The sequence below is a fragment of the Equus przewalskii genome, chromosome 11 (genome assembly GCF_037783145.1).
Source record: "Equus przewalskii isolate Varuska chromosome 11, EquPr2, whole genome shotgun sequence".
Taxonomy (NCBI): Eukaryota; Metazoa; Chordata; class Mammalia; order Perissodactyla; family Equidae; genus Equus; species Equus przewalskii.
This window is the reverse complement of record NC_091841.1, coordinates 28,202,693-28,227,285: the sequence shown is the minus strand read 5'-3', so window position 1 is coordinate 28,227,285 and position 24,593 is coordinate 28,202,693. Positions and strand designations below refer to the sequence as shown.

The window sequence follows — 24,593 nt, the reverse complement described above, 5'->3', positions numbered from 1 at the left end:
CTATAATCTGGATTCTGCCAGGATCAGCAACTGAACTCATGTCTGTGCTACAGAAAACTGATTACAGAACAAAATCCTTAAAATAGGTCACTTGGGCAATCTACCTGTGACAAAAAGGCTTGTGTCCAAGTATAGAAGAGTGGGATCCAAATTTGGGCCACATGATTCCATTTGCCCACCTATTCAACTCACATCCCAATTTCTGGATTATAATTCCCTGGGTAAACACATCCTTTAAAGTGGCCACAACTCTACCCCTACACAATCTGACCATTTTAAGTTGTGTCTCTAATGAGCTCTTTCACCCAGGAGGTGCTTCAGGTGAAGAGGAGATGCTGGCGGTGGAAGAAAAGCAGCCAACATGCACTATTCGAGCTAGGATGCCGGATCTGACAGCAGTAAGCACCATGACTTTTGGCTCCGCCAGTGCCTGAGCCTGACTCTCGCAGGCTGCTGCTTCCACTCAGCACCCCGCCCCATCCCTGGAGACCGAGCCCATGTGAGAGAGAAGGCAGAGAGGGAGAACCTCTGTGGCGAACTGCACGGTTCCCAGAGGAGTCTGCTCAGGGTGAAAATGAGGAGTTCAGCTTTGGTGACGCCAACAATGCACAAATGACCACAACCTCATCCTATGCCCCTTCTGCTCTCCAGTGGCCTGTTCCTTCCTGGAGCCCACCCTGGCTATGCTGTGATGAAGCCTAATCAACAGGTTCCACTAGGTACCACAGCAGTAGTTCCGATTTTTCTTACAGAGACATTTTATGTCCCTATGCTCCCTTTTGTCCTTACAGTCTTAGATCACTATGGTTGGAAGAGAATGACCACCTTTTGGGTGCTGGCTTTTACAATGCATTAGATAGTAATACTAAAATACAGCATCTGCCAAACCATCTGCTACAGCAGGGAAGCAAGCGCCCACCAGCACCACCACCACTGAAGACACATACAAAAGCTGCTAGTGTAAGAACCTGCTGCTGGTGCAAGAACGTGGGATACAGAGAACTTCAGCACCCATCAACTCTAGAAATCCTTGCCCTCAAAGATATTTAGACTGAAAATTCAACTAGCTCACTGCTCAAGTGGGAAGAAACAGAAAGAAGGCAAGGACACTTGTCCCCATTCCTGCACAGTGCACCTAGAGGAGACTACCCAGGCCTGGGTGACTGACACCAGGCCAGCTGCCTCCTCTGTATGTGTCCTTAGCAGGTCTTGTCTTGCCGGCCCAAGTAACCAGAGTCCTTTCGGCCCTCTGACATTACTGGTGACCACTGGGCCAGCAACTGCAGCTGCTCAGGACCAACGTCATGGCACCGGTCCCCTCTAGGGAAGGGGCTGCCTCTGTGGGATACATTTGGGCACAGGGGCAGGGCTTTCTTTGAGGCCACAAAGGTGAAGGTGACAAAAATGTGAACCTGCTTAACTAGAAACTCCAGCACACCACTGTATTTACCAGCTGCCTCAGGTCACTGCCTGCCCTCGAGTTTCATTCCTCAGGAGCAGCCCTGCTCACCTTGTCTCCCTCTTTAAACAGCCCAGCTGGGGTTCCTCTTTCTCTAGGGCCCCAGAGAGTAAAAGGACCTCAGGAATCTGCAGACCCCAAGTGGAACAATACATTCAATAATATACAAAAAACAAACACTAAAAACTCAAACAAAAGAAAACAATTAACCAAAGGAAAAAAAAAGATATCAAACAAAACAAAAAATAGCCTCCCTGGATCAGAAAAACTGTGTAAACAAAGTTGCAAAGGCAAAGGTTAGCCATCCCCTAGGCTTTAGGCTTCCTTTCTTCCCACAGTGCACAGATCTGGATAGTCCCTTACCTGGGCCTTTTCTGCGTTGTCCTCCTGGTAGCACTTCGGACACTCCCAGCAATTTGGCAATTCCTCATTAAGCAAGCCCTCTCCATCCATCTACAGGCAGGGAGGGTTAAAACAGACGTTAAAAAAGATGTTAAAAATCTGTCTCATTAAAAAAAAGAAAAAAGAAAATCCTGCCACTTAAGCCTCCTTTATCAAACAGTAACACAGTCACATGTTTGGGAAGAACCTGGAAGAATTAGCCACTCCTAACCATATTGGTCCATAAAAACCAAGAGCCATTCGGCCCCACTCTCAGCCACTGGGGAACTGGCCGACCTCACTCTTGGTTACTTGATCAGTTAGGCTCCACGAGGAGATTCCCAAGAGTCTCGGTCAATGTGGGGTCTCTTCCCCTGACACATATATTCTCCTGAGGGTCTCGTGCCACTTTGCTAAAGGAACTGAACACACAGGAACAGTGCCAGGTCTGATCCTGACTGTGGGGCATAGTAGTTATGACCGCTTAGATTCAGAGACTAGTGGCCTGTACTCTGCAACACAGTGTTCCCAACCATAAAGTAGGGACGAATAACAATGCCCATCTTATAAGGTTGTGGTGAGGATTAAATGAATTATGTATGACATAAAGTGTTTAGAAAAATGCCTGGCATATAGTAAACACTTTGTATTAACTGTTATCATCATTGTGGAGAGAATACCCTATTTTATTGATTCCAAGATGCACATTTTTCACATTTGAATCTTTCTGAAATTGGGCTGCTTCTCACAACTAACAGTGTCTTATAATCACTGTCAGCCAGATGGCAGTCATGACACAGTTGACACCTTTGGGAGGACGGGAAAGTATCACCACGAATGCCCTTCAGGTTTAAAGAAATATGCAGAAATGGGGTAGAGCCAACTTCACAGGGTCGTCTTAAAGATTAAGCAAGAGAATGCAGGTACAGCAGTGGCTCTCCCCTCCGGATGCACACTGGGGTCACCTGAGGAGCTTTTGAAGACATCCAGGCCCAGGGTCCATTCTAGAAGAACTGACTCAACCTCTAAGGCTGCAGTCTGAACTTCATTGTTACTTTTTTTTTTAAAGATTTTATTTGTTTCCTTTTTCTCCCCAAAGCCCCCCGGTACATAGTTGTATATTCTTCGTTGTGGGTCCTTCTAGCTGTGGCATGTGGGACGCTGCCTCAGCGTGGTTTGATGAGCAGTGCCATGTCCACCCCCAGGATTCGAACCAACGAAACACTGGGCCGCCTGCAGCGGAGCGTGCCAACTTAACCACTCGGCCACGGGGCCAGCCCCTGTTACTTTTTTTTAAAGCTCCTCAGGTGGGCAATGAGCCTGATACAGACTCAGCACTCACTAGATGTTAGCTAATATTATTAATCACTATTTTTTAGGAACTAACATTCAGAGATACAATGAAGTATGTAGCAGAGATACTTAAAGGCATGAGGCATTCCAAAACAGATTAGGCAGTTCCATGTTGGCCTGGGGACTCCAAACACACCCTCCAGAAGCGAGACTGTAAGCTCCACGCGGGCAGGAACCAGGACGATTTTGTGCACTGGTCTATCCTCAGGGTCTAGGCACAGTGCCTGACACACAGGATGGACACTTGAATCAAGGGCAGATGTTAGGCCACTACATGACCCACAGCAGATGGCCCACAGTAGGGATGCTGGCAGCCTCTTGTGACAGATGTCCCACTCTCCTCTGCTCCACTCAGTACCTTTAGACATTCTATCAACTGAGACCTCAGGGACCTCTTAGGCCTCTCCTTACCTGGAGGCAGCCAGGATGAACAATCTCATTGCAAATACAGCATTCCATGAGTTTCTTCTCAAAGTCCTGTGTCTCCTCATTTTGGTCTACCTCTCCACAGAGGGAACACGTGACTGAGTGAGGCAGTCTGGGCTACAAGAGGACAAAGACAGAAACCAAGAGAAGAACAGACTTAGATCTTTATCATTTCAGCTTCCCTTTAACTGAAGATAGGCGTTTTGGTTCCTGTAATTCTTCAGTAAATACTTAGGGAGCATGGAGACTGGGTGGAGAGAAGAGAGGTTTTGGCTGGAAAAATGGCTGAGGAAGAAGACGGGGAGAATCAACTAGCTGGGAACTAGAGACCAAGAGAGATCAGTTTATTTTCAGTTGGCCTGTCCTTGGCCCCACAGGTTCTTCCTTTCTAATCCAGTGAAAGAGGGGACAGACGGCAGTAATTTGCTCTTTAAATGCTGGCCTCTCATTTGAAAACCGGATAAGGCCAAAAGATTAAATTAAGTCATTTTTAGTACTACATACCCAAAGGGACAAAATGAAGAAAGCCAAAAGGAGAGTATAACATTTTTCTTTCCACCTCTCAAGTCTCTGTAACTCTATACTATCTGTATTTCAGTCCCTTTGGCACCACCACCCCTCCCCTAAATTCTTTACCCAGCAGATCACTCACTGCCAAGCACTGCCGGAGGACACAGGACTGCTTCATGCGACCAGGTCCCCCAAACTTCTTCATGTCCCTGCAGTAGTGGCAAACACCACACTCTCCTTGCACACAGGCTTTGCATTTTCGACATCGGACTCGTCTCCGCCTGGCTCCTGACACTATGGGGGAGGCAGCAGCTGGCCTCACAGGTGTTAACCGTGGAGCTGGTTTCATAGTGTGAGGCTTTGTGATGGGGATGGTAGGAACCCGCACCTTTGGCCGGGTGGGGAATTTAAGCTGGAAAGAAAAAGCAGTGAGGTCAAATATATCAGGTAGCTGTAAGGACTCGAGAGGGTACAAGATTACATGGCTTGGCAAGTTATGGCATTTGAGCAAATCTGCCCACTGCCTGTTTTTGTAAATAAAATTTTATTGGAACACAACCACACTCATTTGTTTATGTATTCCCCATGCTGCTTTCATGTGCAATGTCAGAACTGAGAAGTTGCAACAGAGACTCTATGGCCCACAAAACCTTAAATATTTATTATCTTTACTTATCACCTACATATTACATTTACAGAAAAAGTGTGCCAAATCCCCAGGCTACTACTTTAGCCACATCCCTCTCATTCTGTTGAGCTGTAAGATTCGCCCCTTCCTAAAGCTTTCTATGTACCAAAGTCACTCCAGGGGCCCTCCAGTATTTCCTTACCCTGAATATCACTACTTATAATATAATCCTTTAGAAGACAGTAAACTGTCTGAGGGTAAGACAAGTCTTGTTTATTTATTACTCTGAAACCAAGCATACAACCTGCTACCGAGCAGACACTACAACAATACTGAAGTGTGGGATAAATCTGTCGGGTCTACAATTTTAATTTCAGCACTCACGTTTACCCTGCTAGTGATCTTTTTAACAACAAGGACTATGTCTTCTACTCCTTTAATTTCCCACTGTGCCTTAAACACTTTTCTGACACAAAACACTCAACGACCAGAAATGACAAAACTGTCTTGAGGCAGTCCCACGTGGCCAAGCAGAGGCCAAGTGGGACTCCTCCACCTAGGAAGGAGGAGGTGGTTCTTTAAAGACATCTTTTGGCTATGCACCTTTATATTCTGCCTAAAAACTCCTGGAATGTGATGGCTCTGCAAGTTTCAGCTGGTGAACACCAAAGAAAGGCCTAATTTATTTGCTGGACTTATAGCTAAGATGAGAATGCTATCACTTATTTTATTTAATAAATAACCTTGATGAAGGACAATATGGGAAAAAATTATACAGGATCTAATTAAAGAGGCATGAAAATTCATAACTGACAATTTACCAGCTAACGGGTAACTCCTTTCTTCTCTCTTCAATTCGAAACTGAAGAGTCTAAATTAAGGGGAATCTTGAGAGTGTGGTCTCACTCTAACACAGAAACACACTGGCCTTTTAAATGTATACGTAATTATTTTTAACTAGTTTTAAATCCTATCTGTGAAAATAACTGAGTCACTGGTCCAGGACAGGAACTGACCCATGAACAAACGTGCACCTTGGCATCCCAACCTGGAGGCAGGGCTCCTAGTTTGATAGTACTGTTAAGAGAGTCACCTCCAAAGACAGCCAGTCACCCTAACCTGAGAGTCAAAACAGAACTGAGTAATGATTTTCTGTCAGTTTATACTAATGCGCCAAAAGCTGTCTGCCTCTGGTTCTTCTTTTAACAGTAATGGTCAGCCAGCAAAACGCTTCAGCAGCTTGAAGATCAAGAAGAATAGCTTCTTACCTTATCCCTTTTTGGCCACTGTACTATAGGGACTCCAGTGAGGGCTAACTTGGGATCGCTGTTGGCAAGCTCCTCCAGCAAAATCTATGAGTAGGATAGGAGAGAAGACAGAAAAAAAGCAGGGCACAGTGAACAAAGAGCCAACCACTCCCAACAGCACCCAGACTTAGCCTCAGTCCCCACAAGCACAAGGGCAAGGGCAGGCCAGCAACTGCCTGTAGTTCCCCTTCATAGAGACTCACTGCAAGACGAGGACATCGAAGACCAAAGAGGAAACTCGAACTAGTACGGCACTATCAAGACTTCAGATTTACCTTTGCTCCCAACCCTGCACTGTGTACTTACTGTACTGTTAACACTTACGCTGAAGCAACTTGCTCCCGTAGTGACAAGCGTTACTTGTCACACAGTTCTATACACGACAGTAAACTTTCTATCGATCCTTTACTTTTCCATACCAGGTGAATATTAGCGGGTAGTAAGTATTGCCTTCATTTTGCAGATGTCAGCAAGGTGGCAAAAAAGAAAGATCAGCTGATACTGAATTAATAATATGAACAGAACAGTCATAATGTCTTGAATCAGCCCAGGGCTCCATTCTTCGAAGGCTGACTACAGAAATCTCAAGCTGAAATCTCTCTCTCTTACACACACACACTCACACACTCGGTCAATTATTTGCCTTTATTCCTACAAATGGGGAGGAACAATCTTCGGGGCAATAGTTCTCCCGGCTTTAACCAATCTAGTCTGGACGACTTGAGGAACAACGCTACAGTAAGAAAGTGCCACTTCAGTGAATCACACTGGTTGAGTGTTATTTTGAAACAAATGTTTTATGTTTTAGACAGAAATTTTGAATCTCAAACCTGAAATCCCTCTTCCTCTGACCTCATGAGCCCTAAAGCAAAAGCAACAGGAAAAGAACAAATCCAGAGACAAGGGACACGATTCCTTTCCAGTTGCCTTTGGTGTGTACAGGGTATTAACTGTTTCAGCAAAAACTAAACTTTGATCCTGGACAGGTCAGCATGCCTGATGCCTGGGCCATCTTTACTAAGCATTCTCACAACCCTGTGGGCTCTAGGTCTAGAGACCAGGACTTTCTGAAGCATGAAGCATTTCTCTACCAAGCATGTTCATCCTTTACCTAAGGATCAGGCTCCAAATCCCAGAGTTGGGACTCAGAAAAGACCCTTTAACTCATACCCACGAAACTCCTCCACAAAGATCCCTTTTGCCAAGTCTCCAGATGCCTCTCACCCTCCCCCAAAACTGATTTCATTTGCAGGCGTTTTATTTACTTCCAGTTGCTATGGCATCCTCTTCTGGAGCCTCCTGTTAGCACCACACTGTGTGGGGGTGAAGAGGCGGGGTGCGGTGCCACGTGGGACTAGGCTCTGGTACGGGCTCCTAATCTCCCTAGGGTGAAAAATTCAGGTCCATTCAAAATGTGTGCTAGGGAGTGCACAGCTCCCCTCCCCCACTTCGCATTGCCGAGGAGTAGGACTCTGCCCATTTCCTCTGCCTGAGAGCACTGAGCTGTCCACAAACAGGGACTTTCCACTTTCAGCAAAACAGACCGCACAGAAAGACTGTTTAAGAGTAGCAAAGGAGCCTAACAGTTCACCCGAACCAGTCTAATTCTCCCTGCAAGGTTTTGTGGGGGATAGGAAGGGGAGTGGAGAAACCGTGTCTGCACGGGGGCGGCGGGGGCAGTTCTTCACACATACAGACTCAGTTCCTGGGGTCTGTGTGGGTGTGGAGGGAAATGCAGATTTCCTTCCAAGCCTTATTTCACTGGGGCCATACAACCAAGCACGCCCTGCTTTCATCAAAAAAGGCAGACTCCAGCTGAGGCCCTTCAAGAAACCATATAAAGAAGCCACCACCCTTCACCAGAGGGGGTTTGGGACGGGGCTCAGGGAGCAGAGCGGAGAGCGGGGGTGGAGTGCGGAAAGGCTGACGCCTATCTAGGCTCCTGGCATTCGGGAGAACATTCAAACACAAGCCCACACCCGACACATCACAGGAAGGGGAAGAGAACAGCATCGTCTGGGAAGAGAAAGGGAAAGGATTCCCAAAAGCCAAGTGACCCAATTCAAAAGCACAGCCCACCAGGTGAGGTTGTGAACAAGTGCAGTGACGCTCACCCAACACGGAGTCAGCTAAGCATTGTCCTGGGCTGGCCCCGGGCAGTTCTGCCTCTTTGCCAAGACAAAGTCCCCACAGTTACGCTCACCCCACACCAGAAAGGGTTTGTGGCCGCCCGCCTGACCTTGTGTTTCTGGTCGCTCTGGAGCTGCCGAGGCTCTTGGCTGAAGTTTCCCCAGCGTCTTTGTTTTGTTTTCTGTATTGGAAGTTGTGCTGAAGGAGTTAGGTTTTCCGCCTCTAAGAAAATTCCGATTTACTTGAAAATTCTGGAATCTCCCAGAGTACATAAGGCAGGGCAGTCTGGCTACAACCCTTCAGGCAACCCAGAGGGAGCAGCATGCAGTGCGCTGAGCTCCTTCTCGAGCCCTTCAGCTCAGCCGCGGCTTCCTGTGCCTGCGAACAATGCTGCTGCGTCACCCACATGCAGCTCCCAGAAATGCTTTGCAACGGAAGATGGCAGGAGGGGGAGCTGAGCTCGAGTGAGCGAGTCAGGCAGAGGGCCCAGCCGTCCTGCTGCAGAGTCGGGAGGGGTGTGCTCGGCGCCGGTCTCTTCTCGGCGATTGGAGGAGGGCCCGCCCGGGGAGGGGAGCTGGGCCGCGCCCCGCCCTCTCCCTCCCACCGCCACTGCAACCGGAGAACCCGGGCCGGCCCCTGAGGGCTGCGCTGGCCGACTTCGGAAGGCGCCAGTGGGAGGGAAGGCTTTAACCCATTCCGCATCTGGTCCCGCATTTGTCCTTGTCTCAGTCCACACCCTTCCCCTCAGGGTCACCTCGTACTGTTGCACAGACTGCGCACACGCAGTTCTCTCCCCGGGCTCAGGCAAACATCGAGTGGCCCGAAGTTCAGCCTCTGGGATGCCAGGCACCGGAGCCGAGCTCCTCGGGAGTTACCTTCTCTCCCGGCACTCCGGCCTGCTTCACCTGCCCTCACACTGCCGTGCTCCCAGCCTAGAATCCAGAACCGGCATACATGTTTCCAGAAAAAGCTTCAGGAATGACACATTTCAACCAATACTGAGATATTCAATACAATATGTCTGTTTAATATCAACTACTTCTACAACAGATGCCTGCCTCTGGTTCTGACTGGGAGCTCCACCACCCTAACAGAAATGCCGAGACAGCTCTTCTAGCAGCTCCACTGTGACCAACCCAAACTAGCTGAGGCACGAACTCAGGGCAAGGTGCCTTACTCTCCTGCCTTAGGACCAGCCGCAGGGAGCCAGGGAAGGCACATCTGCCGGTCTCCTGGGACCAGAACTTATTATGCTGACTCTGCCCCTCAGACTACCCCAGCCTCAGGACACCAGCACTCCTGCACATTTCCTGTTCTAGCCTATTCCAGTCGTTTGTTTTGCCTGTCTCATTCTTGATATGCCCTAGATGAAGCAGCCAGCCCTGCATCTTATCAGACACCTAGATGCCAGTTCTGACAGCCAGAGTGATGTGTGTCACCCACTCTCCGTGCACCAATCCACGGCCAGGGTGAAGCTCAGACTGAACAAGCTCTCTCTCAGGCTACAGTGTACCGTAGTCTGAGTCCAGATTTACGTAATTTTTAGACTCTTACAAACGTAACTTGGCACTTGCGGCTATTACAGAAGCTGCTTTGAAATGAACATCTGAGGCCCCGAAGAACCTAGCTCTTAATACTGGAAGCATTCTTGTTTATTTCCAGGACAGGTGTTTCAGTGGGTTTCAGTCAGTAGCCTAACAGGCTTTCTGGGGGCCTGGGGCTTTGGCACCAGGGACTGCATATTTTAATTTTTACAGTAGTTTACCAAGGAAAGGAGGGACTTCTGTGCTTTTAGCGTGAGCTCTTCCTGGAAATGTTTTATGGTCATTCTAATCCTAAACCTTTCGTTTGCACTTTAAGAGTCGGAGTGCAATCAGCCTATCATGTTTGAAAAACTTTTCTTAACAGGGTGAGAAGTCTTCTTGGAAAATTCTTATTTTGGTCTTAGTGCTATCTAACCTAGAGGGATGATCCTAGAAGGATGATAGAGTATGAATACTACGAGAAACATATTGTTCCCAAAGAAAACACAAGTTCAAGTTGTAGCAAGTGCAAATTTTAGAGGCCACCAGGAAAGGGCAAAAACCAGATAGGGTGCTAGGAAACTCACTCCAAGTAAGTCTCCAAGTCACAATTAAACAAGGTCTAATTTTTTTCTTCTATTAATTTAGAATAAAAGACAGGCAACAAAGATCAGAATTAGTAAGAACATGACGTTCCATAATACAGAAATATAATGAAAACATTATAAAGAAGTATATCTATTTTAACTTAACCTTATATGCCTCATAGCCCAGTTATTTAAAACTTTCTACTCAGTAATATCATTCAGTAAGAATACGTGAATTATTACAAATATCTTGTCAGTAAAAACTGCAAATGAAGTTTTATTTATACAGGTTGCTTTTTTTTCCCCAATCTGGTTTAATGGATTAAGATCTAATAATAGTGGGTCCAATACCAGTTCTCCTCTTCTTCAGTGTCAGAATCACCCCTAAAGTATCAGACGAAGATTTCTGATTAGTGTTTCTGTATTTATTTGAAACCGTAACTCTCTGCTTCAGTCCCTTCATACTCCTGGGATGGAGCCTAGTATAAATTTTTAGATCCTAGTTAAAAACTAAAATGTTAGAATCTTACAGCAGAGCAGTGGTAAGCTATTGCCCCACAAAAACAATTCTGAAATTTATAAATCAAGAGCTTTTACTATTTATATAGCGTTGTAGTAATCAATTTGTGTCATCTAACAGGAAAGTTTATTAACTGGTGAATTAAGAAGAATGGCACCACCTTCCCTCAGGACAGAATCTGCCACCCACCCCTCAGTGTTGGCTCCGTGCCCTGTGCCCTGCACAGCACCTGTAACCTGTGCGCACTTACTCTCTTAGCCCACTTACATGCCTGCTCCACCGCTGGACGAAAGCCCCTTGAGAGCTTGGTCCATGGCATGTTTGCATCTTCACCCCAACACTCAGCCTGGTTCCTGGCAGGCACTATGCACAGTGGTGGAATAAATGAATTTCACAGATTTGTAACATCTAATTTTTTTCTGTAATAATGGTACTGTTCATTAAGTACCTTACTAACATTTTCATTAATTTTCACAACAACCCCACTGAGGTAGATGTTATTTTACAGAGGAGAAAACAGGCTTTCAGAGATCTAGTATCTATCCCAAAGTCACATGCTTGCTAAGCTTATCGAATGTTTTAGAGATAACAGGGAAGTAGGAAAATATTCAACAATACTGAATTTGTTTCATTGAGAGTTGGGCAGCCAAATATATTGACATATTAAAAGCTTCTTTTTTATATCTATACATGTATTAAGAACTTCTTTATTACCAAAATAAACACTAACAAAACAGACTAAACAAACAGACTAAAGTCTGATTAAAAACTCAAGAGTCTTCTAGCAGACTCCCACCACCTTGCTGTGACCCCATCAGCAGCTGATGAGCCCTCTCCAGCCCCTCCTGCATGCACACAGACTCCCCTTCTCAAATTAATGGGACTGCACTATATATACTGCTCCAGGTCCTGCCTCTTTATTCAACATCAAGGACACAACTTCTCAATTTTAGAAATGTGAGAATATCTCACAGTAGGAAAGAATTCCATTCTACCTTTTAGTACACTTTTAGGAGTCAAGGTTACCCACAACTCTCCCAAATAGGACTTTATACATACTGATTACTTTCCCCTTAACTTTACCAATAATCAATACTTTTTTTTTTTTTTGAGGAAGATTAGCCCTGAGCTAACATCTGCTGCCAATCCTCCTTTTTGCTGAGGAAGACTGCATCCATACATCCACTAACATCCATACCCATCTTTCTCTACTTTATGTCTGGGACACCTGCCACAGCATGGTTTGATGAGTGGTACATAAGTCCACGCCTGGGATCTGAACCTGCGAACCCCGGGCCGCAGAAGCCGAGTGTGCAAACTTAACCACTAAGCTACTGGGCCAGACCCCAATAATAAATACTTTTTAATACCATATTTTTCATCTAATCTCCTTCCAACTCTATATTCTATGATTCTTTCTTCAACACTGTAGAACTTAAGATTTTAGAATCTTCAAAGCTCCTTTACCATATCACTAAAATTGACTTTTCTTCCAGAGACTATATAATTACGGATATCTCATCTCACCACTTTCCCTCTCATCTCTTCTGCTAGTTATTTCTGAGCCATACAGGCTACGAGAAACAATTCCTCTCTCTGCAGGAAGGGTAAGCCCTGGGCTTGCTTCTGTCCTCTACTGCAGTGTGGCCTTCTGTGCTGCAAGCACCAAGTTCTCTAGCACTGCAGCCTCCAGCTGTGCAGTGAGTTGGCACCAACCCAATCCAATGCTTTTTCTCTTTTGGGTGATGTTCAGATTTTCAAAGTACTCAAGCTCTAAACTTACTATTATCTGAAGCTCAGATTAAACCTAGCTGCTCAAGTGCAGGAATAATTAGTTTATTTGATCTTAAGTCAAAGTATCTGCAGATCTGGGATCTAAATCTGTTGTCTTCTGATATCAGCTGCATTTTGACTGTGGTATTAGGTAAACAAGAGAAGGTGTGGACAAGCCCCTGCAGGGAGAATTCAAACATTGTCAGCCTACGCAGTCATCCTACTGGCCACTAGGTCCTCGCACTCTGGTCTCTATGCCAGTGACGGCAGCCATGTTTTCCATGATTCCGGGTAAACACAGGAAGCATCCTCTAGACACTTCATAATGCTGAGTCCTCTTTAGATGTCTCGTCTTAACTCATTCCCCTTCTTGCTGCTCTTGTTACTCTGCTTAATATTTGACCAAAATCTTTCTACACTTTCCCCTACCACTCTGCCTCTTCAATATTCTCTAGTACTTTAGTTAAGGGAGTTTGTGTATTTCTTTTTTTATTTTATTTTGGGGAAGATTAGCCCTGAGCTAACATCTGCCACCAATCCTCCTCTTTTTGCTGAGGAAGACTGGCCCTGAGTCAGCATCCGTGCCCATCTTCCTCTACTTTATATGTGGGATGCCTGCCACAGCATGGTTTGACAAGCAGTGCCACGTCCGCACCCAGGATCTGAACCGGTGAACCCTGGGCCGCCAAAGCAGAATGCATGAACTTAACTGCTGTGCCATCAGGCTGGGCCAGTTTGTGTATTTCTATCACGACATTTGACCTTGTACAACTGATTAGTGGAGTATTAAAGGCTTCCTATACAAGTGGATTCAATGGAGTCAAATCCTTTAGGACTGAAAAGATATTTTTCTTTTTCATGAACTAGAAATACAAATATCCAGGGAGCCGGCCCGGTGGCACAGCAGTTAAGTGCGCACCTTCCATTTCCACGGCCCTGGGTTTGCTGGTTCAGATCCTGGGTGTTGACATGGCACCGCTTGGCAAGCCATGCTGTGGTAGCCATCTCACATATAAAGTAGAGGAAGATGGGCACGGATGTTAGCTCAGGGCCAGTCTTCCTCAGCAAAAAGAGGAGGATTGGCAGCAGATGTTGGCTCAGGGCTAATCTTCCTCAAAAAAAAAAAAGTTAAAAATAAACAAATGAAATTAATTTAAAAAAAAATAAAGAAATACAGATATCCAGGCCAAAATAATGTTAGTGAGATACAAACTTAGAAATCTTTCTTCTTAGGGTTCCTAAAGGCAATTATACAAGTTAATAAGTCCCAAAAGTCACAATTTAATGTTTCTCACATGCATCCATGATGGAATAGCTACATTAAAAAAATCTTCTGTAGAAACAAAGAAAAATATTACACTCAAACTCTCAGGAAAATATAATTATATGTGTCTTATCACAGTGGAAAAGAAAAAATTTAAATGTCCTTTGCTCACTCAGGGGTGGGAAAGGAGTCCGGAATCTAGTTTGTGAGTCTGGAAACGTTTGGCTAAGCGTGTTTTGCTGCACATTAATCATTATAGAAAGAGGACCACACCTACCTGGAACTCTGTCATTTCCTCCCCTAAATACAAACCACAATGATACCACCTGCCTCTTCTAGAACAAACCTTATAAAACCAAACTATAAAATCAACTGTCCAGCTTCTGTCACTACTGGAGAGGATCAACCTCACCAGGTTATGACCTCTTTTCAGCCTCTTTAATTTTTCACCTTTTCACTGATGCATAAACAATAAGATATAATTAAAACATCAGTGGTAAAAAGAAAAAAACATTCAGGTCCTATCCCAGACTTTGGAATTTTTTTTTTTTTTAAGATTGACCCTGAGCTAACATCTGTTGTCAATCTTCCTCTTTTTTGTTCCCCCCTAAAGCCCCAGTACATAGCTGTATATCCTAGTTGTACATCCTTCTAGTTCTTCTATCTGGGACACCACCTTAGCATGGCTTGACAGGTGGTGCTAGGTCCCCACCCAGGATCTGAACCAGCGAACCCCGTGCCGCTGAAGCAGAGCGTGCGAACTTAACCACTACGCCACTGGCCTGGCAGGAATTCTCTCCTGAGGTGGCTGGCAGAAGGTAGGGAGCACCTCAGCTGTTTAGTGGTGGCCGAGGAAAAACCTGAACCAGAAATCAGGGATGGAAAAGACGTACTATGAGATACTAGCCCACTTTCCTTAAGGTCACATAAAATTATTGCCTCTGAATTCTTCTGTGGCTTAAAATAATCTGTATGATAGGTTCTAAAAATAACACATTACAAATTGAGAACTTGCTTTCTAATACTCATACCCAATGCCCTGCACCCAAAACATAGTTCCAAACACTGACTTAAAAAGAAAATTGTTGGGCTGGTCCAGTGGCACAGCGGTTAAGTGCGCACGTTCTGCTTCGGTGGCCCGGGGTTCGCCAGTTCGGATCCCGGGTGTGGACATGGTGCCACTTGGCAAAAGCCATGCTGTGGTAGGCGTCCCACATATAAAGTAGAGGAAGATGGGCACGGATGTTAGCTCAGGGCCAGTCTTCCTCAGCAGAAAGAGGAGGATTGGTGGTAGATGTTAGCTCAGGGCTAATCTTCCTCAAAAAAAGAAAGAAAGAAAACTGTTATTCCCAGCTTCATGCTTTTTGGTGCTCATATTAAAGGTTACTTATGAGGAAAGACATAAAAGAACTTTGTCCAGTTCAGATAGCTCAAATCTGGATTCCTTAAAAATAAACTCATTTCCTTGAGAGAGATCCATGAGGGGTGGGCTAGGCTTTCAATATTACTACCGCTGGGAGACCTCTCGAAAAAGAAGAAAAATATACAATGTGAAGAAATTTGAGATAGCAGTAAGATAGATTATGTTTAAAATGATAATTTTCTCACAAGTTGCCCCAATGTTTTCAAGTTTTAATACTGGATAAATCTGAAACTAAATATGTTAAACCTACTCAACATATCCAACATAGAACAATTTCTTTCTTCTCAATCTGCTTGGGGTAAGACTGCTAGAGATTGTTACCAGCCACTTATGTTCTAACACAGGCCTCTTCATCCAAGGGTAACTTGTTTAAAGTAACAGTTCTTAACACAAATACTTTCTCAGGCTCTCCTTTATTTTTAGGGGCAGCCTGAAATCTGTGTTTTTAGGACTAAATTTAAGTCCTAACGGAACATACAAATGTTAGTATTTTCATAACAGGGACCTGACCTCACTTAAGGAAGTGAAACACTGCGTGGCACACACACGCACACACGCACATATCAACTTCTCTCTGGCTGAACCAGAGATTATCCAAAATTCCTGTACTTTCTCTCTCAGAATCCAGAAACTGCCCTAGCCAGATCAGTAGGTCACATAATATGACCAGCGCTTACCTTTACATCAGCGATGAGAGCATCTTCATCTTCTATCCCTGTGGGGACACATTTCTTGTGCAGTGGCAGAGACTCCAACTTATCTACAAGGCAGCGAAGGCCTTCAAGCTCAAAATGGGTCAGATGCACCTGCCTGTCCTTTCGGGGGCTACACTGCGGGTCCCACACTTGGCCATTGTGGGAGCCGCGGCTGGAGTCAGAGGGTGAGCCCCCAGACAAGGTTTTCTTCAGGCCTGGAAGGCTGCGGCAGGTTTGGCCCGGTCCGTCATAGTCCAGGCTGACCCCATTGGCCACAGGGCTAGTGAGGACGGAGCGCCTGCTGCTCAAGCGTCGGGGTTCTCGATCCACTGCTTCCTCATCCCCATTTCCAGATTCCAAACCATTTAACTCCAAATCTGCCAGGAGGAAGCAAACATGAAGTAAGAACATGCCACTTGGCCATGCGATCAATGAGACAAATAGGTAGCATGGGAGGGGCTTTGAGGTTATAAATGAAGTCCTTACATTTTAAAAATGGTCTCTCTCCTTATTCCAACCCATTTGTCTGCTATTGAAAATCACAGTTATAGGTCAAAACAGGATCCTGAGCTAGCAGGACAACTGAGGTAAAAAGTCAATTGGATTTCGAAAAGACTGAGAAGGGCCCAGTCTTTGAACTGTGTGCTAGAAATAAGGTACCTGTGATAACGGCTATAAATTAACTTCAAGTTCAAACTTAAATTTGGGATTATGATTTCATTGTCTTTTTAAAAAGTAGACAGGGGCTGGTCCTGTGAGCGAGTGGTTAAGTTCACGTACTCTGCTTCAGCGGCCTGTGGTTTCGCCAGTTCCAATCCTGGGCGCAGACATGGCATCACTCGTCAGGCCATGTTGAGGCGGCATCCCACATAGCACAACCAGAGGCACTCACAACTAGAATATACAACTATGTACTGGGGGGCTTTGGGGAGAAGAAAGAAAATTTCAAAAAAAGAAGATTGGCAACAGTTGCTAGCTCAGGCGCCAATCTTTTTAAAAAAAAAAAAAGTAGACACTATACATGGCCAGCCTTGTGGCCTAGTGGTTAAGTTTGGTGTGCTCCGCTTTAGCAGCCTGGGGTTCACAGGTTTAGATCCCAGGTGTGGACCTACACCACTCATCAGCCATGCTATGGTGGCAACCCACATAAAATAGAGGGAGATAGGCAGAGATGTTAGCTCAGGACTAATCTTCTTCAAGCCAAAAAAAAAAAGAGGAAGATCAGCAACAGATGTTAGCTCAGGGCTGATCTTCCTCAGCAAAAAAAAAAAAAAAAAGTAGACGGTATAAAGCACATATATTAAAAAAGCAGTTTTGGTCATAAAATTAAGTTTTGAAATTAAAATCCTGGCAACATGGCCAACAAACTGAATATTATGATTTTTTTTTTTTTTTTTTTGAGGAAGATTAGCCCCGAGCTAACACCTGCCATCAATCCTCCTCTGTTTGCTGAGGAAGACTGGCCGTGAGCTAACATCCATGCCCATCTTCCTCTACTTTATATGTGGGACACCTGCCACAGTATGGCTTGACAAGCAATGTGTAGGTATGCACTCAGGATCCAAAGCAGCGAACTCTAGGCTGCCGAAGTGGCATGTGCGAACTTAACTGCTGCACCACTGGGCTGGCTCCAAACTGAATATGTTTTAAAAGGAAGATTCTAATAGTCAAAACAAATTGAAAATAAAAGTTTTAATGAAAGAAGAATTTTTAAATGTTCGCTGGCCTTTAATTATGAAAGTAAGATGTTTACTATTAATAATTTAGAAAATACAGGAAGGTGCAAAGAATAAGTCATCCCTTATCCCTCCACCTGTGGATAAAAACTCAACAGTGTGATACATTTTCTTTCCATCTTTTTCTATGTATATGTGTATGACTATGATTAGATGCATTTTTAAATAAAATTGAAATCATGCTGTATAGACAATTCCGTATTCTGCTTTCACATATTGGGTGAGCATTTTTTATTTTCAAATGAGAAAATAAACTATCCTCAGCAGAAAATGCTAAAGCAAAAAATATCTGGCTTGGATTGAAGACTCCATGAGACACGTGACCACAGGATATTACAGTGTTGACTCCTCTGCACTTTAAGACACGGAACAACCCAAAAATGTATAGCTGAAACTATCCTGCCAATCAATAAAACACCTCTCTTGATAGAAGTTGAGGAAACAGTAAAGCACAGAGGTTACAAATATAGATTTTAGAGCCTTACCAATCTGGGTCAAGCTACAGCTTTTCCACTTGTTAACTCTAAGATCATGAACAATGTTTTCAATCTCCTTGAACCTTAATATTCCTATCACATATAAAATGAGAATAATAATACCTACCTCACAGGTATTAATAAGAACTTAATGTATGTGAACTGCTTAGTAAGGTGCCTAGAATATAGTAAGAGTTATTGTGATGATACACTCCTAGTTTTTATTGTGCCAAAGACCATTCTTTACACAATAAGACATTTTAGACAACTGATCATCTTTCTTGAGGAGCTAAGTACTAACAACAACTCAAAGATGAGATCCAGAGTATTTCATTCAGCCTACTAATTCACATCTGGGTTGGAGATCAGCTGTAACTAGTGTTCACTCCAATGAATGAATGTGGTACTTCCACGTAGGTAAGTAAAAAGACAAAAAGTAAAAACAAAACTATTGAGCAACAGCCTACTGAATATTCCCGAATATTCCTCAGTCCTGCAGGGTGTCTTGAAAGTTCATGCAGGCAGAACACTTACCCATGCTGAGGGACTCTTTCTGAAATTCCTTAGTTAGGTGAGAGCGGTTGGTTATACAGTACACGTAACGCTCCAACACATACCAACACATCTCATAGTAGAACGGATAGCGGAACTTATTTGGAACCTGCACAGAAACAAAATAATGAGAAAAGCAAGGCGATAACAATTTTCAAGGAAAGAGAAAAAGACAAACTGAATCACTACAAATAATTAACCCAAGAAAAACTCTCTCTAGTTGACCTGCAAACCTCAGATGGCATTTGGAGCAAGAATTTAAGTGTATCTGTCAACCCAGAAAACGCTGGTGTTGGGAAACAATCACTAAAGATAAAAGGTACTCCGAAATACCATTAAGAACCACCAAGAAGTTGTCTTGGTTGAGTGGGAAAGCATCAAAAAGAAGTTTTGACACAGAGAATAAAATGTTAGACTAAGACATAATATAATTGAGAAAACTGTTTTAGCGTTCTTCAGATACAAAGGCATGGCAAACCCCCTTGCCTTTACTATAGTTTTACCCTGAATCATTAGCCCAGGGAAGAAAGAATCTAATGGAAAAACAGGACATGACATGAAGTTACATGTTTTCATAATGTCCTTACAGATATGAAAGTATAACTAGAGATTCATCCTCAAGCTTTGTCCAGTTCAGGACATGAGACTGAGTACTTTCCCCATGATCAACTCTCAGTTTGCCTGTTTCACACTTCATAGTTTGCCAAGGTGGTATGTCCACAAGTCAGATTACTGTTCCACGTGGCCTAATTAGTCTCTTTAGTTTTTTCCATTCTCCCCAAAAGGAGCATGAAATTATTCCAGCTGAATAATAATAAAAAGAATTGCCTTTTAGATCTACCATAGTCGAGGAAAAGGCAAATCAACATGGATTAAAATCAGTGAGGAAGACCAACAATGGGAACTATCCTAAACATATTTTGCTGTCGTCTTTTAGAGAGGTCATCTTTCAAAAGGATAAACCAAATGATACTTTTAAGACTGTTTTGAATATGCAACTCCTGAGAATGTTCCCATCTCCTTTTCAAAGCTCCATGTCAGGTAGTCCTCCTGAATCAAAACATCCAGATGGGAGTCCCTTCACCAGGTCACAGGGCATCACTGTGGAATGAGGTCACTTTCCTCATCACAAGGCAGAAAAGGTATGTACTTTTCATCAGCTTTCCAACGCAGATGAGCCAGGTTCTGAATCTGGGTCTCTTACATGGTTAACAACTAGAAGAGGTTTCTCCTCCCTTATTTAAAAGTCAAATTAATTTACTTCTGGTAAGGTGTGGGGGGACCAGAGAGACAAGAATTAACAATGCTTGGTTCCCCCAAATTAAATATAATACACTGGGCCTATCTGCTCGCCTTTTAAGCATATTAACACTTTTCTGGAAAGGTCTTTATTAAAAGTTCAGGACAACCCAAAATTCTAAAGTCCCCTGGGACTCTGTTAAGAGCTGACTAATACTGACAGGAAAAAAAAAAAAGGAAAAGAAAAGAAAATATAAAATAGCGCATTAAACTTGATTTTTTTACTTGGAACTCATCAGACTGTATTAATAACAGCCAAGATATCATACACCCAACCTGTCTCCTTACATTTTACCTATGCTGCCAGACACTACTGAGCATACCAATTTTTAAGAGTGTTAGAATTTTTTGAAACAAAAATTTAAAATCCTTATTAGAAAATTATTGAGCCTTTAAGCACTATCAGTAGAATAATTATCAACACAAGTTTAAACAGTGTATTCCCATACTAGCATGGCAAAAGTAACTAAAACATTGTCTTAAACTCACAACACACTTTATATTTCTTTTGTAAAGCATCCTCTATACATTCTCTTTTAAATTAAACTTCATAAATCTATAGAGATTAGTAACATGTTCAACAGATGCCTGATTGGTATTGGCACATAAAACATTGCTGTAGAAAGCAATAAAAAAACCACTCTGTGTACATATGTAGGAGACCCAATGCAACTTTATAGAAACACAGAAGGGTTCCTTATTTGGAATGAAAGAATTAAGCCATATTTAGGAAAAATGAAACAATATGATGGTTAGATACTGTAACTTGACACTTTCTGATAAACAAAGTCTAGGAAAAGTAGATAAATTGAGATCAGTTATTGCCATTTTAAGTCTGCAGGAAACTTTTCATGCAGAGATAAGGTACTCATTTTACCTATGCTCCTGAATATATTTTCTCTTTCTTCCTTCAAACTGAGCAACCAATTAAACCAGGGATATAATAGTAATTTTTAGCCAAAAAAAGGGGGAACGCTTTCTAAAAACTAGTTTTCAGACTGAATCTTACCGCAGGTAGGTGGTATTACCTGTTAGAATAATTCTGAGTTAAATAAAAGTAGTATTTTACTATGAAATTGTCATTTTTCTCTTTTGAAATATTTTAGCTATTTTTATTATTACAACTTCAAACTTACTAAACTACTTACTGTCTTTTGTAGTTTCATTACTCTTAACAAGCAAAAATTCACTTTTATAAAACATTTAAAAACCTCTGCGTCCTCTCAGTTCTACTAATAGGGCAATCTCTGTAACTCCAACATCGATCTTATGTATAAGACCATTGCTAGCTCTTAATCAAAATAAATGTTTCAAAATAGGCACCAAAATGGTTAACTGACCATGTTCACAGTAAATAGGTCAATGATCATTCCTTCTAAAGTTGTGAATTCTTCACTAATTACTATTTTTTACGTTTTCTTTTTTTTTAAGATTGGCAGCTGAGCTAACAACTGTTGCCAATCTTCTTTTTTTTTTCCTTTCTGCTTTTTCTCCCCAAATCCCCTCAGCACACAGTTGTATATTTTAGTTGTGGGTCCTTCTAGTTGTGGCACATGGGACACTGCCTCAGCATGGCCTCACAAGCGGTGCCATGTCTGTGGCTAGGATCCAAACCAGTGAAACCCTGGGCCGCCGCAGCAGAGCATGCAAACTTAACCACTCAGGCACAGGGCCGGTCCCCCTATTTTTTCGTTTTGAAAACTTTCAAATCCACCAAAAAGTTTCAAAAGCAGTACCACAAACACTGCTAGAGAGTCATCAGCTATTGATCTTTCCCTACATTTGCTAATCTCTATCCATATACACTGCTATTATTTTGCTGAACTACTTGAGGGCAAGTTGTGAACATCACATCCCCCAAATGCTCTATACTCTAATTGCTGTTTAATGCCAATACCATTTATACTTTAATCGTACATAACTCAGCCCTTACCAACTAGGGTTCTAAAGAATTAAGCCCTACTTCCCTGAGGCACCAGTCAGCCAGCAAACAGCAGCTAGTGAATTTGGTCTGCTGCCTATTTTTGTTAGGCTTGCGAGCCTTACATTTTTAATGTGTTTTTCACATTTTTAAATCCAAATTTTTCATCCAAAGAAAATTAAATAGCTGGAAAAAAACCTAAGAGAGGATTTTGTGACACAGGAAAATTATGTGAAATCTAAATTTCGGTGTCCATAAATAAAATTTTATTTGAGCCATGCTCATCTGTTTAAGTATTTCACTCTACGAGGTGGAATTAAGTACTTGTGACAGATACTGTATGGCCCACGAAGCCTAAAATACTTACTACCTAGTTCCTTACAGAAGCTGTTTGCCAACTCTTGCCTTAAGGCATTTGCTGCATATAACCAACTTTTCCCTACAGTACATCCAGAACAGTATCAGCTATGTACCATCCTAGGGAAAACTGAGAAAATAAGACACACAAATCATTTTATACAGGGCTTATTTCTCTCATGGAACTCCAGTTGAGAAAGGCAATATACACATTTATATATTAAAGTATAATAATTTGAATATTAGGTAGCAATCAGAGTAAAGATACACAAGTTTTTAAAGTGGTGAATCTTGAGTTGATAAATCCCATTACACCAAATTATTCTAAGAGCATAAAAATGAAACACATGGTTCAAGAGATTACCAAACGTCCTTCTCTAGCCCTATAAACATCCAAAACACCAACAACCTCAAGGAACTGGAGTCCCCAAAACCAGGCATGCAGATCTTAAAATTTTTTTCTTGGTGTTCCTGAAATCTGAACACTGCATTTTAATTCAAAGACAAATTGAAGTTTTGAGACAAACTATTAACAAATCTCTTATAACATGTGTCTTAAATGGAGTAAATCTATTCACATCCAATTGTTACAGAGAATTACTTACCCGTGTCCGATCTTCAATGTTGTATATTTTTAACTGCATGGGGATATTGAAGCTATGCAAAAAATTGCCTCCAAACACTAATGTGTCTGTAGGAGTATACACAGCATGAATCCAGCCTAGAACAAAGGGAAAGGAGGGCAGTGGCTGTAAGCACACATTGTAATATGGCTCTCTCAGATAACTAGTACAAGACTCCTACATTACACTTTTTACTCTGATTCTGCCTCTCAGCCACTGGTCAAGTTCCTTAATCTCTTGCAGCCTCAACATCCTCTGCAAAACCAGGACAAATTATACTTTATATGGTTGTTGGTAAGCATTAAATGAGAAAACCTATGTGAAGTGTTTAGCATATAACAAACTTTTAATAAACACTGCTCCCATTTATTGGAGCAGCTACTATGAACCAGGCTCAGTACAAGAGAATTTACATTTTCATTTACTCCACACAACAAAATGAGACAAGAATTTTAAATGTTTGACCAGAGTGGTATTGGCAGGTAAATGCAGAGTCAGGATTCCAATACAGGTCTGTGACTCCAAAATCTGTGCTCCAAGTACTTATTGTGGAACTAGTGACCTGATCAAAGATATTTCTGACGCAGCACTCTAGCCTTCACAGCCATCCCTTAGAAGAGGAGGTAGTTGTTTTTTGGGGGTTTTTTGAGGAAGATTAGCCCTGAGCTAACATCTGCCACCAATCCTCCTCTTTTTGCTGAGGAAGACTGGCCCTGAGCTAACATCCATGCCCATCTTCCTCTACTTTATATGTGGGACGCCTGCGACAGCATGGCTTGCCAAGCAGTGCCATGACCACACCCGGGATTCGGACCCACAAGCCCTGGGCTGCCGAAGGGGAATGTGCGCACTTAACCGCTGCGCCACCAGGCCGGCCCCTCCTTTTTCTTTAAGAAAAGAAAGCGGCTAGAGCAGAAAATCCACTTTCCCCACCTTCCTTACCTGAGGGAATGACGAAGGTATAGCCCTGCTTGAGTTCAATGCGCTGGCAATCTGACACCCGGTCACCCAGAAAGATGTCTCCCTGTTTCCCTGACAGCAGCCAATTCTCGTACAGCTCCAGGTTGTGGGCTGTAGGGGGGATGAGCCAGAAGACCTGTGAGTTAAAAAACTTCAGTCTGTTAACAGCCATTGACATGATCCAGTCGTCTCCCTCAACTGACAAACAGGTACAAAGTTAAGACCAACAGGGAGAAGAGAGGCAAGCAACTTTCCCAGCCTGTGGAACTTGACCATTTGGGAAATTCTAGAGGCCTCAAGGAGGGAGATCTTTTTTGTCCTTTACTTGATGAAACAACATTAGGACTTCCCTGGGGTTTGGCTGTAGAAGCTGGACCCCATCCAGGACTCAGAGAGAAGAAGGGCATTCGGCTTGTTGCCTAGGCAGTCCCTTATTCCCCCTGGCTGTCTGGCCTCTAGTCCTAAGAAGCGCAGTTAGTTAGGTACAATATCTTCAAGAGACAGGCTTGGGTTGCTTTGCTCCAAGGGAGTAACCAAGACCAAAAGGACAAAACTTAAGACAGCATTTCAATGGATCCAAAGTAAACAAGATGACTTTGGATTTGGAGGTATAGCTGCTCTGGATTAGGACCTCACATTTTAAAAGCATTATCTGTTTCTACTCCTGCTCTATTTTTCTCTCACAAATGC

At 43.2% G+C, this 24,593-nt stretch overlaps 1 protein-coding gene across 4 annotated transcripts in view; it reads right to left on the bottom strand.

The window, feature by feature from the left end:
* Positions 1 to 24,593, bottom strand: part of KDM2A (lysine demethylase 2A) — an 89,665-nt gene that overhangs the window by 8,027 nt on the left and 57,045 nt on the right. For all 4 annotated transcript variants that reach the window (XM_008533638.2, XM_008533647.2, XM_008533662.2 and 1 more), the window contains 8 exons: positions 23,886 to 24,039; positions 22,926 to 23,041; positions 18,726 to 18,852; positions 15,962 to 16,356; positions 6,026 to 6,109; positions 4,272 to 4,541; positions 3,605 to 3,736; positions 1,823 to 1,912 (listed from right to left, as the gene is read on the bottom strand). In XM_008533638.2, the coding sequence (XP_008531860.2) occupies positions 1,823 to 1,912; positions 3,605 to 3,736; positions 4,272 to 4,541; positions 6,026 to 6,109; positions 15,962 to 16,356; positions 18,726 to 18,852; positions 22,926 to 23,041; positions 23,886 to 24,039 (1,368 nt within the window). The remainder of the gene's footprint in view (positions 1 to 1,822; positions 1,913 to 3,604; positions 3,737 to 4,271; positions 4,542 to 6,025; positions 6,110 to 15,961; positions 16,357 to 18,725; positions 18,853 to 22,925; positions 23,042 to 23,885; positions 24,040 to 24,593) is intronic.